The 18,166-nt window shown below is 42.9% G+C and overlaps 1 protein-coding gene across 1 annotated transcript; it reads left to right on the top strand.

The window, feature by feature from the left end:
- Positions 1-12,065: 12,065 nt before the first annotated feature.
- Positions 12,066-12,905, top strand: LOC138881647 (uncharacterized). The gene is made up of 2 exons (XM_070161890.1): positions 12,066-12,133; positions 12,242-12,905. Exons 1-2 carry the CDS (start codon positions 12,066-12,068, stop codon positions 12,903-12,905), a joined length of 732 nt encoding a protein of 243 aa, XP_070017991.1.
- Positions 12,906-18,166: the final 5,261 nt, after the last annotated feature.

Below are 18,166 nucleotides of genomic sequence, written 5' to 3'. Positions count from 1 at the left end.
TATTCCAGTAGGGCCCTGAACTGACCTCGTTACTACTCTACCGAGGTTAGGCTTGGCACTTACTAGGTACCGTTGTGGTGTACTCATACAACTCTTCTGCACATGTTTTGTGTGCAAATCCAGGTACCTCCAACCGGCCTTGTCACGACCCAAAATCCACTAAGGGTCGTGATGGCGCCGGACACCGCTGTCAGGTAAGCCAACCAAGATACTTAATTAAATTCTCGTTTTAATAATTTTAAAAATTATGATTTTCCTTCAATTTTACCAGTAAAAGATAATCGTTTCCAATCAAATATAAATGTTAAGAAGTTAATACAAGATACCTCATAATCATCCTAGAACCCGGTGTCACAAGTGCATGAGCATTTACTAGAAATGAAATAAAATATAGTAACTGTTCGGAATACAAGTGGACGGAAATAAAAATACAGTCAATACACTGAAGGAGACTTTGCTGGCTACGGTCGTCTCGATAAATGCAACTCACCTGAGTCTCTGTATCAACCATGCCGCTATGCCACTAGCCACACATAAACATGTGCAACAAAAATGCACAGCAAGTGTAGTATGAGTACGAAAACAATGTGTACCCAATGAGTATCCCGTCTAATCTCGAAGAAGTATAGATGAGAGGTCGACTTCGACATTTACTAGTAGTCCAATAGTAATATATTTTTAATGCGATTAGTCATGGATTTATTAAGAACGACAGTAATTTCAAATAGGTCATGAACAGGTAAAAGTTCCTTTTTATATTAAAAGTCTCAGGATTCATAATCTATTAATTAACAATTATCTCAAGCCGGGGAGAGCAAATATCAATATCAATAAATCTCCAGGCAAGCAATACAAGCATGCGCAAATCATGCCAAGGTCGTACGACCCGATCCAACATAAATGTAAAATGTGCACTGCCGAGGGTCGAACGGCGCGAACTATAGATGCATCTATTACCCCGCTCGCGAATCACCCATGCGACGTGGTCAACATAAATAAACAAACACCGTGCTCACGAATCATACATGCGATGTAGGCACACACAGATACACAGATTCAAACAACCAATTAAGAATTCATCGGGGAACGTTTATCCAAATAAAAGCCAATACTCCTTTAACGATTTAAGAAAAATGAAGTTTAATCCCTTTAGAAATTCATTTACCAATTCGATAGGATTCCAGCAATTTAATTGTCAATAAGATTACAGATATTCCAAGTATAGCATGCTTTTGGGTCCTAGACTACCCGAACTTATATATAATAGTAGCTACGCACGGACTCTCATCACCTCGTGCATACGTAGCCCCCACAAATAGAAGCACATAACCAGTTATTTCACCTCTGGGGACAATTTCCTCTTACAAGGTTAGAAAGGAGACTCACCTCGCTCCGAAGATCCATAACTAGCATTCCACGCTCTTCCGAAGACTCGAATCGATGTACAATGCTCCAAAACTAGCCAATAATTATTCAAATCCATTAATATACATTCAATTACTCATTTCAATCCAATTTATAACAATTCCTAACCCCGATCGAAAAGTTGACAAAATTGCCCTCGGACTCACGTGCTCGGATTCCGAAATTTTTCGAAGATAAAGTTTACCCATGAACTCATGAACTCAAATATATGATTTTCTCTTAATTTCATACCCAAAATCGTGGTCAAAATCCAAGAATACAAATTTTCTAGGTTTTCCCTCAACCCCAAGTTTTTACCAAATTTTCATGCTCAAATCAGCACATAATCAAGGTATTTAACTCAATATAGGTGGGGTTAGCTTACCTCGTCGTTGATGATGAAAAACCCCACTTGAAGCTCCCCAAAATCGTCCACACCAAATGAAAAATGGGGGAAAATAACCAACCCCTCGATTTTTAAAGATCTTACTGCCTCCAGCACTTCTGCACCTGCGGTCATACGACCGCTTCTGCGGTTCCGCAGGTGCGGCCCCACTACCGCATCTGCGGTACTTCCCAGGCCCCCTATTTCCGCTTCTGCGCTCCTTCTTCTGCAGGTGCGATCCCGCTTCTGCGGTGACTTGACCGCATCTGCGGTCCCAGCCTTCTCCCTTCTCAACCACATCTGCGCTCCTTTGGCCGCTTCTACGGCTCCGCACCTGCAGCCAAAACCCTGCAGGTGCGGTTACACCAGATATCAGCTGCTGAAGCCCTTCTTCAAACTCCAAATTTGATCCTTTAACCATCCGGAATCCACCCGAGGCCCCCGGGACCCTAATCAATCATGCCAACCAGTCCCAAAACACATTACGGACTTGCTCGAGGCCTCAACCCATATCAAACAACGCTAAAACCACGAATCGCACTCCAATTCAAGCCTAATGAGCTCTAAAATTTCAAACTTCTACTTTTGGTGTTTAAACCTATCAAATCACGTCCGATTGACCTCAAATTTTTCACACAAGTCATATTCGCCATTACGGACCTACTCCAACTTCCGGAATCGAAATCTGACCCCAATATCAAAAAGTTAACTCTCGGTCAAACTTCCCAAAAACCTTCAAATTTCTATCTTTAGCCAAATGACCCCAAAATGACCTACGAACCTCCGAATTCACTTTCGATCATGCTCCCAACACCATAATCACCATACGAAGCTACTCCCAGACTCAAAATCCCAAACGGGGATCGAAAACACTGAAGTGCACTTCAACCCAAAATTAAGAAATTCGTTCAAAATGCTAACTTCCACAATAGGCGCTGAAACATTCCCGGGTCTTCCAAAACCCTGTCCGAACATACGCCCAAGTCCAAAATCATCATACAAACCTGCTGGAACCTTCGAATCCCGATTCCGAGGTCGTTTACTCAAAATCCAACCTTAATCAATTCTTTCAACTTAAAGCTTCCGAAATGAGAATTCTCTTTCCAAATCAACTCCGAACTTCCCGGAATTCAATTCCGATCTTGCGCACAAGTCATAATACCTGAAGTGAAACTGCTTATGGCCTTAAACTACTGAACGACGCGCTAGAGCTCAAAACGATCGGTCGGGTCGTTACATTCTCTCCCACTTAAACATACGTTCGTCCTCGAACGTGCTGAGAACTGCAACGAAGTTGTCTGAAATCACTGTTTAACACCTCGTGCAACTACCTGTGCTACCACAACTCAGTCGAGCACATTAGCTCGATCAATCTGAAGATATTCTCTTTCCTTCAAGCAAATAAGCTTAGAGCTCAATTCCAGCATCCGGAATTCTCTATCAGGACTGTTTCCAACATACGGTCACCATATTAATCACTACACGTTGTACCCAAACATGACTGCAAAATTTTTGCTGAATTCACACCTTGCACCACTTTACTCACAAGACCACAATAACACTTTCTGATCAAATTAGTCAAAATTCCACGAATCTGATGCTCCCATTGCACCTCATGACATACATAAGTCTTGCTCTAACTCTTACAATACCGCCACGACGGAAGAGATGTGTAGAAATTCATAACTAACTGCCGAATCAACAATTCATTGGGTCTATACTCCTGTCAAGAACCATCACCTTATTCTGAACCAAATAATGGTCTTTGCTCCTTAAATATACTTCATATAATCAGATTGCAATGATCCTAAATCCAATGATCTCGTCTCACCCCGTACGAACTGCTCAGGCAATAAGCCACCCTGAACATGATCAAAAAGTCTCATATGCTATCACAATGTGCTAATAGGCTACCAATTCGAACATGATACATAAAGGAAACGAACTCTAAAAAGGAAATCCAATTACCCCGCTCGCGAATCATACATGTGATGTGGTCAACATAATTGAACAGACACCCTGCTCGCGAATCATACATGCGATGCAGGCACACAGCTAATATGAGTTTTTCTCAGAAAAACAATAAACAAAACACATAAAAATAGATATAGGGAACTGTACTCAACATTACACTGTTGCGGCGCGCAACCCGATCCAAACAACATACCTATGGCGGCGTGCCACCCGATCCACACATAAAATTTACAAAGGAGTTACATACCGAGCTAGATTGCTCATTACAACAAAATACCGAATATTGTTCACAAGCACGCTAAGTACATAATACCATCCCTGGGGAGACATATAGCGCTACAAGCTACGAACTCAAGCGCAACTGAGGTGCGATATACGATCTGAATTTCAAGAGCCATTCAACTCATATGATATCATCACTACGCGGAACCTCAACACATAAGAAATTTACCAAGCTATCTCACAACTCCCATGGCACAATTTATCATTACATGAAATAGCTGACGACGAAATAACACCCCGAATACTCTTCCATAAGGAGCGCATTGCTGAAATGAACACATCTACATGATATAGAGCCCATATTCACATTTAAGTCCATCCATAGACCTCAAGCTGATTCTGATCGCACTGAACTAAGCTAATAACCTTTCAAAGGTCCATAATAACTCCCTTTTTCTCATAACACACAAGAACAACCATCATAACTGGAGTAATCCTCCATAGTCCACAACCCAATAGACTGAGTGCCCTCCAGGCATCAATTCTCAATTTAACGTCATCACCACAATCTTCATACTTGGTTTAACTCTTCAATCAATCAAGTGACTACATGGCACACTTATACAATCTTCCCGTGGGGCACGCTCCCACAACCTTTCGTGACAGATAACAGGTATGTACATCCAAACCACCGGCCGCACTAACGCTGAAAAGCGATCAAAAATCCTTGACCAGGATGCAAAGCCTTTTTTCACAAAACACCGATCTCAGGTGACGCTGAAGGCAATACCCACTTACTTTAAACATTGAAACTCCTTTCCTGCTCATCTGAGCTCGTGACATCCTTGTCAACACCGAACTGCAACCTTGATCCTCAATTCAAACTCCATGCCACTCACTACACCTATCATGCTAATATACGATAGAACACGATTTTTGTCATAACTCTGGAACCACTAATAGATTAACACTTCATCATATATAAACCTTTCACTTAACTCATTTTAGGAGAACCATAGCAACACACATGTGAATTCTCATAACCGTAAAATATCTCTAAGTAGTGGTCTAAGCCACCATACCCCTTCCGGGATCCGCCTACACATAACAGGTCATATTAGTAGAATACTTCTGAATAACATCAATTACAGCAGCCGACAAGCCTCACACGTACCGTCACAAATCACTTGCATAACTTGATCACGCTGAAGGAACTGATCACTACCACCAATATGCCAATTCAACTATGGCTAGCCAATCTATCTTCGTCCAATTTATCCTTGATTGCCTTTGAAATAATAATAACACCATTCAACACATAGCTCACTCCATCTGTACTCATCCCGAGTGATCTTGAATCACGAGACTATGCTATCTCAAATTCCACGAATTATTTCATACCTCCCTTGTGCCATATTCGCATCCTCAACTGGTATGCCCATTCTGATAATCTCTCTACGAATCCGAAGTCCTTTCTCATTTCCCTCCCAAATGCAGCACTGTAAGTCAAAACATCATAGAACATTTTGGGCCTCTTCTCATAAGCTGCTACAAAGCTTGATCCTTAAACGTACCTATAGGCTCAAAATCATTAGGTACCACACTTTACCCCTTTGAATCCACCAGGACCGTTGTTGAGAGCCACCGGCTCTGACTTGGCCCCAAATATAATCTACTCCATGAATCTTCTAGCACATGAATACCCTCTCGACTAAGCACCCGGCAGAATCACTTTCCTTGAAACCCGTATCTACACAAGGTATAAATCCTGAATCCTTCCCCAAGTCTGAACATGAGCCAATAAGGCCAACCATAGCACACCTTTAATAATCCCTTTACTCAAATTACCACTTATGTCTTTTTCCCGTGGCTGAAATAACCCATCAATATGCTAATAACCAGAAACCTCGCAAGTAATTAATCATGCAACCCAAACATAGGCGGTGGGACTCTCCCACTTAGCTTGAAGCCACTATTACACACCTCTGGAATTCACCAAGATTCTTTATCTCTTATTGACATGACCTCGCGCAATTAAACCACCAAATTCCTTGAAATCCTTCCATTAGCACTTCATGAACACCCTGAATTTCCATTAACATTCACATATTCGACCTCTTATCGGAATGGCCAGTAAAATCATCCGCAGAAGCTTCACCAACCACGCGACCGCTAACCTGCTCACAGGGAATAACCACCTGTGGAAATCACTTTCCGACATCTTCCAACGCTGCTGCACGGGGTACAATCACTACGACATCAATAACCCATCCTAAGTTCGAGCTCACTCTCTAGCTGGACAATTCTATTCACCCCTCGTGGACATCAGTTAGATGTGCGACAACATCCTTCCAATTCAAAGTTATATGTATCCTTCTTCATTTCAAGTAGCTCCTTCCCATTATATCAAATCTCCTGCCGCATAATAGCCCATACTTCAAATTAAATTCGTAGGCCCCAATCACCAATCTCTAAAATTCCCACACCATTCCAAACTCTCCTCAAGGTGTGTGGTCATCCTACCACAAAGCCCATAAGCAACTCTGCCACTCTCCCACTTTGGCAGAACTCACCCCTTTAATCGACTACTCGACCTTCGCTTCTTACACCTAGACTTCTAGAAATTTTAACCACCGCCCCTGACACTCCCCACATGTCCTTCCTCATCCTTTGCTGCTCAGTTGTTGCCTTAAATAAAATCTATCTTCGTAGCGCTTGAACCCACGAACCGCTACTAACTTTAAATCTCCCCGAGGTCATCTTTCTTGGGCCATCAACACTAGATATACTGATTCAATCCTGAACTACCGCACATCGCGATCTCTGACAGTCGCCTCTCCATTATTATTTCACAATATCCTACCCCAAAGGCGAATTGAAGAAAGCCATAACACCGGCGAACTCAATATATTCAATCGAGGACGACGATACCACGTCACAGATGAAAATTCTACCACGCTCGAAAATACCAAGTCTCGTTACTCCATCAAACCAAACTTGAACATTTATAGCCTGATTGCCTCTCTTTCGCCGGGAAATAAAATTCTGAATCTCTGAATTTTGCAATGAGTAAACATCCTTCCAAGTCATTCACTACTTCAACGCATAGACAAACACTCTACCATTATACCAATATTGTGCGATAACAATGCACAAATCGTCATAACAATTAATGCCAAATCTTAAAACCTTAGGTAATACTGAAACTGAGTTGAAACGACAGAACGGCCTTCCACAAGGCGACGACAGTAGCCCAATCAGATACGTAGGGAGGAACATCCCACACCACATCTATAGTACCATTACATTTCTCAATTCCCAATTTATAATAAGCGCTTCACGTCGCATAAGATTGAGTAGGAAGGAAACAAAGGCATAAGCCTCAAAGGAATCAAACCGCACGATGAGGAATCAAGAAGGGAGGTGCTCCTAACAGTCATGTAGCCTCTCGAAGATAAGTATAGACGTCTCCGTACCGATCCGCGAGACTCTACTAGACTTGCTCATGACTCGTGAGACCTAAGGGAGCCTAGTGCTCTGATACCATGTTGTCACGACCCAAAATTCACTAAGAGTCGTGATGGCATCGGACACCACTGTCAGGCAAGCCAACCAAGATACTTAATTAAATTATCATTTTAATAATTTTGAAAACTATGATTTTCCTTCAATTTTACCAGTAAAAGATAATCGTTTCCAATCAAATATAAATGTTAAGAAGTTAATACAAGATACCCCATAATCATCCCAGAACCTGGTGTCACAAGTGCATGAGCATTTACTAAGAATGAAATAAAATACAGTAACTCTCCGGAATACAAGTGGATAGAAATGAAAATAAAGTACAATACTCTGAATGAGACTCTGCTAGCTACGGTCGTCTCGATAAATGCAACTCACCTGAGTCTCTGTATCAACCATGCCGTTATGCGACTAGCCACACATAAACCTGTGCAACAGAAACACACAGCAAATGTAGTATGAGTACGAAAACAACGTGTACCCAATGAGTATCTCGTCTAATCTCAAAGAAGTAGAGATGAGAGATCGACTTCAACATTTACTAGTGGTCCAATAGTAATATATTTTTAATGCGAGTAGTCATGGATTTATTAAGAATGACAGTAATTTCAAATAGGTCACGAACAGGTAAAAGTTCCTTTTTATATTAAAAGTCTCAAGATTCATAATCTATTAATTAACAATTATCTCAAGTCGGTGAGAGCAAATATCAATATCAATAAATCTCCAGGCAAGCAATACAAGCATGCGCAAATCATGACGAGGTCATACAGCCCTATCCAACATAAATGTAAAATGTGCACTGCCGAGGGTCGAACGGCGCGAACCATAGATGCATCTATTACCCCGCTCGTGAATCACCCATACGACACGGTCAACATAAATAAACAAACACCCCTCTCGCGAATCATACATGCGATGCGGGCACACACAGATACACACATTCAAACAACCAATTAAGAATTTATCGGGGAACGTTTATCCAAATAAAAGTCAATACTCCTTTAACGATTTAAGAAAAATGAAGTTTAATCCTTTTAGAAATTCATTTACCAATTCGATAGGATTCCAGCAATTCAACTGTCAATAAGATTACAGATATTCCAAGTATAGCATGTTTTTGGGTCCTATACTACCCGGACTTATATATAATAGTAGCTATGTACGGACTCTTGTCACCTCGTGCGTACGTAGCCCCCACAAATAGAAGCACATAACCAATTATTTCACCTATGGGGACAATTCCCTCTTACAAGGATAGAAAGGAGACTCACCTCGCTCCGAAGATCCATAACCGACATTCCACGCTCTTCTGAAGACTCGAATTAATGCACAATGCTCCAAAACTAGCCAATAATTATGCAAATCCATTAATATACATTCAATTACTCAGTACAATCCAATTTATAACAATTCCTAACCCCGATCCAAAAGTTGACAAAATTGCCCTCGGGCCCATGTGCCCGGGTTCCGAAATTTTTCGAAGATAAAGTTTACCCATGAACTCACGAACTCAAATATATGATTTTCTCTTAATTTCATACTCAAAATCATGGTCAAAATCCAAGAATACGAATTTTCTAGGTTTTCCCTCAACCCCAAGTTTTTACCAAATTTTCATGCTCAAATCCGCAAATAATCAATGTATTTAACTCAAGATAGGTGGGGTTAGCTTACCTTGTCGTTGATGATGAAAAACTCCACTCGAAGCTCCCCAAAATCGTCCACACCAAATGAAAAATGGGGGAAAATGACCAACCCCCTGATTTTTAAAGATCTTACTACCTCCAGCACTTCTGCACCTGCGGTCACACGACCGTTTCTGCGGTTCCATAGGTGCGGCCCCACTACCGCATTACGGTCCTTCCCAGGTCCTCTATTTCCGCTTCTGCGCTCCTTCTTTCGCAGGTGCGGTCCTGCTTCTGCGGCGATTTGACCGCATCTGCGGTCCCAGCCTTCTCCCTTCTCAACTGCATATGCGCTCCTTTGGCCGCTTCTGTAGCTCCGCACCTGCGGCCAAAACCTCGTAGGTGTTGTTACACCAGATATCGGATGTTGAAGCCATTCTTCAAACTCCAAATTTGATTCGTTAACCATCCGAATCCACCCGAGGCCCCCGGGACCCCAACCAATCATGCCAACCAGTCCCAAAACATACTACGGACTTACTCGAGGCCTCAAATCATATCAAACAATGCTAAAATCATGAATCGCACTCCAATTCAAGCTTAATGAACTCTAAAATGTCAAACTTCTACTTTCGATGTTTAAACCTATCAAATCACGTCCGATTGACCTCAAATTTTGCACACAAGTCATATATACCATTACGGACCTACTCCAACTTCCGGAATTAGAGTTTCGACCCTGATATCAAAAAGGCAACTCTCGGTCAAACTTCCTAAAAACCTTCAAATTTTTATCTTTAGCCAAATGACCCCAAAATGACCTATGGACCTCCGAATTCACTTCCGATCGCGCTCCTAACACTAGAATCACCATACGGAGCTACTCCCAAACTTGGAATCCCAAACAGACATCAAAAACACAGAAGTGCACTTCAACCCAAACTTATGAAATTCCTTCAAAATGCTAACTTCCACAATATGTGCCAAAACATTCCCGAGTCTTCCAAAACCCAGTCCGAACATACGTCCAAGTCCGAAATCATCATACGAACCTGTTGGAAACTTCGAATCCTGATTTCAAGGTCATTTACTCAAAAATCCAACCTTAGTCAATTCTTTCAACTTAAAGCTTCAATGAGAATTCTCTTTTCCAATCAACTCCGAACTTCCTGGAATTCAATTCCGATCATGCGCACAAGTCATAATACTTGAAGTGAAACTGCCCATGGCCTCAAACTGCTGAACGACACGCTATAGCTCAAAACAACCAGTCGGGTCATTACAAGCCTCGTTATTAGTAGATAGTACATGCTGCTACTACGGAGACTTCAAGGTATATGTGCTAGCGTCCGCAGACCTCGGAGTCCCCCTCTATCCTTTTATGTTATTTCTTCTTTATTTTTCCTAGACACTGATGTATAGGGACAGTTAGAACAATTTCTTAGAGCTTGTGATTTGTGACTACCAGGTCTTTGGGAGTTGTTTATACTCGGAGTTATTGGTTTTACTTGTACCTATCGAGCTGCAATTTTCTAGCTTTACATATATATATATACCTGTGGATGTTGAGGTTTATTCGTTAATTTTGTTCTTATTTCAGTTATTCTGCAACTGTTAGGCTTACCAGTCTTAGAGACTAGGTGCCGTCACGATATCTTACGGAGGGAGATTTGGGTTATGACACTCGATCATGAAGGAGCTGCTCCCTCTATTGCTAGAGGTCGAGGGAGGGCTCTAGCTCGAGGTAAAGGACGAGGGTGTCCTAAATTTGCTCCAGTTGTGCCACCAGTGGATCCAGTATAGGATCCTATTATTGAGGAGCAGGGTGAGGTGCCTGCAGCAGAGCCAGCCCTGTTGGATTTCATATCTTCACTGAGATTCTAGGAGGTCATAGGCCGTATGCTATAGTTCATGGACACATGACTCAAGCTGGTTTATTTCCAGCGGACCCAGCCATATCTCAGGTGGGAGGGGGTGCACAGACCTCTACACCTGCCGTGTATCAGACCCCAGATGCACTACCCATGGGTGGAGCCCAGCCAGTGGTAGTAGCTATACCTAATCCCAGACCAGTTGCGGTCGACGACCCGTAGAAGCTATTAGATAGATGGACAGGCTACACCCTCCTGTCTTTGGAGGTGAGCGACATGAGGACCCCCAGGACATTATTGATCGGTGCAGGGACAAACTACACAATATGAGGATATTAGAGTCCCACGAGGTGGACTTTACTACTTTCTAGCTTGAGGATGGGGCTCGTAGGTGGTGGCAGTCATATCTACTCGGTAGACCGGCAGGTTCTCCTCCCTTGACTTGGACCAGTTCACACATACCTTTCTGGATAGGTATATTCCACCCTCTTAGAGAGAAGAGTTGTTGTTTCAGTTCGAGCAGCTCCAGCAGGATCATATGTCAGTGACCGACTATGAGGCGAGATTCTCTGAGTTGTCCCACCATTTACTTATGATACTTCCTACTGATGCAGAGAGAATGCAGAAGTTCGTTGTGGGTTTGCACTCTGGTATCTAGGCCATTATAGCCCAAGAGGTTGAGATGGGGACTTCTTACAAGTTGGTCGTGGAGATAGCTCGAAGGATCGAGGGAGCGGGGCCGAGTTCAGATGTCACAGGACATGTGGTTCTGTTATTCCGTAGGGTTTAGTGGTGCCCCTTCTAGGGGCAGGAGTCAGTTTGGGAGAGGTCAGCCTAGCAAGCCCACATATCTAGCACAACCGCCTCCTCGGGGTGCTCTAGTGCGACCTTATTTCAGAGCCATGCTAGAGAGTTCCTACCGCCCACTAGCTATTTAGGGTTCCTCTAGTTGGTATTCAGGCTATTAGGGTCAAACTTCAGGTCAGCAATCCATCGTATCGAGAGGTTTTTCGAGTGCGGGGATCTCAGTCATGTGCGGAGGTTCTGGCCCAAGCTTCGATGCAAGGCAGTGTAGGGTCATCAGCCCATGATTACAACACCAGCCGCAAGGCACCAAAAGGCATAGGGTAGGTGGGTAGGGTCCGTCCTAGAGGTGGAGGCCAGCCAATTATAGGCCAATCAGGTAGAGGCCAGTCAATTGGCGCTCCAGCTAGGTTTTATGCTTTTCTGGACAGACCAGATGCAGTGGCCTCAGATCCTGTGATCACAAGTATTATTTCTGTCTACGGTAGGAATGCTTCAGTACTATTTGATCCAGGGTATACATATTCATATGTCTCATCTGTGTTTGCTCATTTCCTGGGTGTTTCTCGTGAGTCCTTGGGTGCTCGTGTTTATATGTCCACTCTTGTAGGCAATTTTGTTGTTGTGGATTGGATCTATTGGTCCTGTGTGGTTACATTCTATGATTACGAGACTAGAGCGAATCTTTTGTTGCTTGATATGACCGACTTTGAGGTCATCTTGGGCATGGACTGGTTATCTCCATATCATGTCATCCTTGATTGCCATGCCAAGACGGTTACCTTGGTGATGCCAGAGTTTCCTAGATTGGAGTGGAATGGTTCATCTATCAGTTCATATAGTTGTATTATCTCTACTCAGAAGGCTCGACACATGGTCGAGAAGGGTTGTTCGACTTATCTAGCCTATGTTCAGGATACTACTACAGAGACTCTGATGATTGATTCAGTGCCCGTGGTCCGGGAGTTCTCCGATGTGTTTCCTTATGATCTTCCAGGCATGCCACTAGATCGTGACATCAATTTTTGTGAATATTTGGCTCTTGTCATACCGCATGGCTCTAAAAGATTTGAAGGAGTTGAAGGAACAGCTTGAGGAGTTTCTAGCAAAGGGGTTCGTCTGATCGAGTGTATCGCCTTGGGGTGCACCAGTGTTATTTGTGAAGAAAAAAGATGGGACTATATGGATATGCATTGATTACCGCCAGTTAAACAAAGTTACCATTAAGAACAAGTACCTGTTGTCGCGTATTGATGATTTGTTTAACCAGTTATAGGGTGACAGAGTGTTCTCTAAGATCGACTTGAGATCGGGGTACCGTCAATTGAAGATTCGGGATTCGGATGTTCGGAAGAAGGATTTCCGGACTAGATATGGCCATTATGAGTTCCTAGTGATGTTATTTGGTTTGACTAACACCCTAGCGGTATTTATGGATTTGATGAATAGGGTGTTTAGGTCGTATATTGATTTGTTTGTCATTGTCTTCATTGATGACATCTTGATCTACTCGCGTAGCATGGAGGAGCACGAGCAGCATTTGAGATTGATGCTTCAGACCTTGCGGGAATAGAAGCTATATGCTAAGTTCTCCAAGTGTGAGTTTTGGCTAGATTCTGTAGCATTCTTGGGGCATGTTGTATCGAGTGAGGGCATTAAGGTGGATCGCAAGAAGATCGAGGTAGTTCAGAGCTGGCCTCATCACACTACAGCGATCGAGATCAAGAGCTTCATGGGATTAGCAGGTTATTATCGCCGGTTTGTAGAGGGCTTCTCATTTATCGCAACACCTTTGACTAGATTGACCCAGAAGGGTGCTCCATTTCGATGGTCCGATGATTGTGAGGCAAGCTTTTAGAAGCTCAAGACCGCATTGACTTCAGCACCGGTGTTAGTGTTGCCTTCCGGTTCAGGGATGTATAATGTGTATTGTGATGCTTCACGCGTTGGTTTGGGTTGTGTATTGATGTAGGAGGGGAGAGTTATTGCATATGCTTCACGTCAGCTGAAACCCTATGAGAAGAATTACCCTGTACATGATTTAGAGTTGGCCGCGATTGTTCATGCTCTTAAGATCTTGATGCATTATCTTTATGGGTGTCCTGTGAGATTTACACTGATCATCATAGCTTACAACATTTGTTCAAGCAGACGGACCTCAATTTGAGGTAGCGCAGGTGGCTTGAGTTGCTAAAGGATTATGATATTACCATCCTTTATCATCCGACAAGGAGAATATAGCTGTGGATGCCTTGAGTAGAAAGGCGGAGAGCATGGGTAGTTTGGCATTTATTTAAGCAGAGGAAAGGCCATTAGCTTTGGACATTCAGTACTTGGCTAACCGACTTGTGGTTGGATATTTCAGATCCCGGTCGAGTTCTTGCATGCGTCGTTGCCCAGTCTTCACTATTTGAGCAGATCAAGGCTCGTCAATTTGATGATCCACACTTGTTGGTTCTCAGGGAGACGGGTACTACAGGGTGGTGCCAAGGAGGTTACTATCGGTGAGGATGGTGTTTTGCGACTACAGGGTCGCCTATGTGTTCCTAATGTTGATGAGTTAAGGGAGAAGATTCTAGAGGAGGCACACAATTCTCGGTATTCTATTCACCCAGGTGCTATAAAGATGTATCGCGACCTGAGGCAGCATTATTGGTGGTGGTAGATGAAGAAGTACATAGTTGAGTATGTTGCGAGGTGCCTAAATTGCCAGCAAGTTAAGTATGAGCATCAGAGGTCAGGTGGCCTACTCTAGCAGATGACTATACCTGAATAGAAATGGGAGCGCAGCACTATGGACTTCGTAGTTGGGTTACCGTGGTCCTTGCGGAAGTTTGATTTAGTTTGGGTTGTAGTCGACAGGTTGACCGAGTCGGCACATTTTATTCCAGTTATGACTATGTATTCTTCAGAGAGGTTGGCCCAGATTTACATTCAGGAGATTGTTCAGCTGCATGGTGTGCCTGTTTCCATCATTTCAGATAGAGACCCTCAGTTTACTTCTCATTTCTGGAGAGCAGTACAGAGTGAGTTGGGGACCCGTGTAGAGCTCCACACAGCCTTTCATCCACAGACCGACGGGCAGTCGGAGTGAATAGTTCAGGTCTTGGAGGATATGCTCAGAGCATGTGTGCTTGACTTCGGAGGGCAGTGGGATCGATTCTTGCCTTTGGCTGAGTTTACTTACAACAACTGTTATCAGTCCAGCATCGAGATAGCTCTATTTGAGGCTTTAGATGGTCGGCGATATCGTTCGCCCATCGGATGGTTTGAGCCCAGCGAGGCTAAGTTATATGGTACTGATTTGGTAGAAGATGCCTTGGAAAAGGTAAAGTTGATTCAGGAGTGACTTCGCATAGCATAATCCAAACAGAAGAGTTACACAGATTAGAAAGAGCGTGATTTATCATTTATGGTGGGCGACAAAGTTCTCTTGAAGGTCTCGCTGATGAAGGGAATCATGAGGTTCGGGAAGAAGGGCAAGTTGAGCCCAAGGTTTATAGGCCCATTTGAGGTGTTGAGACGAGTTGGGGAGGTTGCTTATGAGATTGCTTTGCCTCCTAGTCTACCGAAAGTTTATCCGGTTTTTCACGTGTTTATGCTCCGAAGGTATCATGTCGACAGGTCACATGTGTTAGACTACAGCATGGTTCAGTAAGATGAGAGCCTGGGTTATAAGGAGGAGCTAGTTGCCACTGTTGATAGGCACGTTCGCCAGTTAAGGTCCAAGAAGATTTACGTGGTAAAAGTTCAATGGAGGGGCCAACCAGTAGAGGAGGCGTCTTGGGAGGCCGAGGAGGACATGCAGAGCAGATATCCACATTTATTCAGCACTCCAGGTATGATTCTAGACCCGTTCGAGGACGAACATTTGTTTAAGAGGTGGAGAATATAACGATCCAATCGTTCGTTTTTCTTTCTACATCCATATTCCCCTAAATAAGACTCTCTATATGTGATTCAACTGCTTTATGACTTGCGGAGGTGGATAGTTTGGGATTTGGAAGGGTTCGAGTTAAACTCGGAACACTTGGTTCCTTAAGGTTGGCTAAAAAGGGCTAAGTTTGACTTGAGTCAACTTTGTGAGTAAACGACCTTGGAACCCGAATTTGACGATTCCAATAGGTTCTTATGATGATTTTGGACTTAAGCATACATTCGGATCGGGTTTTAGATGACCCAGGAGCGTTTCGGCGCTTAATAGTGAAAGTTGGCTCATTAAAGGTTTTAAAGTTCTTTAAATTTTGTTTGGAGTAGGTTTTGGTGTTATTGAGGACTGTTTAAGATTTCGAGACTGGAAATAGTTTCGTATGGTGATTTAAGACTTGCACGCAAAATTTGGTGTCATTCCGAGTAGTTTAAGTATGTTTCACCGCGTTCGAAGTAAGTTGGGAGAACTTGAAGTTCATAAGTTGATTCTATTGGTTTTGGGTTGTGATTCATTGTTTTAATGTTGTTTGTTGCATTTCAAGGGTGCGAGAGAGTCCATTTTATGATTTTGAACTTGTTGGTACATTTGGACGGGGGCCCCGGATGCAATTCGAATGGTGCGCTAAAGACATTTGGCTTTGGTTGAACAGCTGAAGCACCCAGCTTCTGGGGCAGTCGCACCTGCAGAGGGCCAGCCGCAGGTGCGAGCTCGCAGAAGCGAGCCTAGGACAGCAGAAGCAGCCTAATGTAGGATGCCGAGTGACCGCAGAAGCGGGGCAGGTACCGCACCAGCGAAGGCGCAGGTGCGAAGAGGGCTATCGCAAAAGTGGATGGGGGTCGCAGGTGCGACGCGCTTGCCGCAGAAGTGGGATCGCAGATGTGAACCGTTGGTCATGGAAGCGGGGGAGGTCGACCTAGGCTTGGTCTGCACCTGCGTGATTTTGTCCACAGAAGCGGAACCGCAGGTGCGGTAGAGGCATCGTATGTGCTAAAATCGTTGGGCAGTGAGGTCCATTTAAGTCGGGAGTTAAACCATTTTTGACTCATTTCTTTCATTCATTGGGCGATTTTGGAGCTTTTGGAGAGGATTTTCACCTAGCACTTTGAGGTAATTGATTTCTATACAATATGAGTTAAACATAGATGTAGATTTTAATGTGTAAAAATTGTGAAAATCATGGGTTTAGATGAAAAACCTAGATTTTGATAAAAATGGGATTTAACCACGAAAATGATTATGAAATCGGGTAGAAATTATATATTTGAGTTCGTAAGGTTATGGGTAACGATTATCTTTGAAAATTTTTGAAATCCGGGCATGTGGGCCCGGGGGTTAATTTTAGGAATCTTCCAATTTGGGTTGGGTAATAACTCTATTAGTTAAATTGTTAACTTTTGAACATGTGTTGATTGATTTATGTAATATTTGACTAGTTTCAGATTTTTCGGCACCGAGTTGAGGCTTTAAAGTGAATTTGAGGCCGAAAACAGAGCTTTGAGACAAGGTAAGTCTCTTGTCTAACCTTGTAACAGGAAATTTACCCCATAGGTGATTTGAATTAATATTTGCTTCTAATTGTGGGGATTACGTATGCGCGAGGTAACGAGAGTCCGTACGTAGCTACTAATTATGCTTATGTCCGGATAGTTTAGGACCCAAATCATGAAATACTCATAATCTTTGCACCCTACTTGTTAATTAAAGTGCTTAAATTATATTAGAACTTGATAAAGAAATTGTAAAAGATCGAAATTTATTTACTTAAGTTTTGGCGGGCCACTTGACCATTAATAGGAATTTGTACTTCTTTGTATATTAGCCTCGTAATAACCTTTAAATCGGATGTTCTTAAAGTATCTTCTCTTCTTGTGGAGCAGGCCGAACGCCTCGACAGTAAAATAGATGCATCTATGGTTCGTGTCGTTTGACCCTTGGCAGTGCACAGTATATATATATATATATATTTGAATTTTGGATCGGCCCATACGACCTCGGCATAAATCGAGCGTAATAATACTTGGAGCCTAATTATGCTTGATATCATTTTATTGGCTTGAGAGGTTACAATCATTAAATAATGAAAATTGATTTGGGATTTATTATTTATTTACTGCTTGTTATTGAGTTTTCATTATCATTTACATAGCCCATGCTTATTTAGAATTTCGGTATTTTATTGTTGGCCGGTAGTAAGTGTCAAAGTCGACCCCTCGTCACTACTTCTTCGAGGTTAGACTAGATACTTACTGGGTACATGTTGTTTATGTACACACGCTACACTTCTGCACTAACCGTGCAGGATCTGAGGCAGGTGCATCTGGTTATCATCCCGGCGCGCACTCCTGATACTCCGAGACTTTACGGTGAGCTGCTTTCCGAGCCCATTCTGCAGCACCCAAAGCCTTTCTTTTGTATTTATTTTTTG

The sequence above is a fragment of the Nicotiana sylvestris genome, chromosome 11 (genome assembly GCF_000393655.2).
Source record: "Nicotiana sylvestris chromosome 11, ASM39365v2, whole genome shotgun sequence".
Taxonomy (NCBI): Eukaryota; Viridiplantae; Streptophyta; class Magnoliopsida; order Solanales; family Solanaceae; genus Nicotiana; species Nicotiana sylvestris.
The sequence above is the reverse complement of the archived record's forward strand: the minus strand, read 5'-3'. Positions and strand labels throughout refer to the sequence as shown.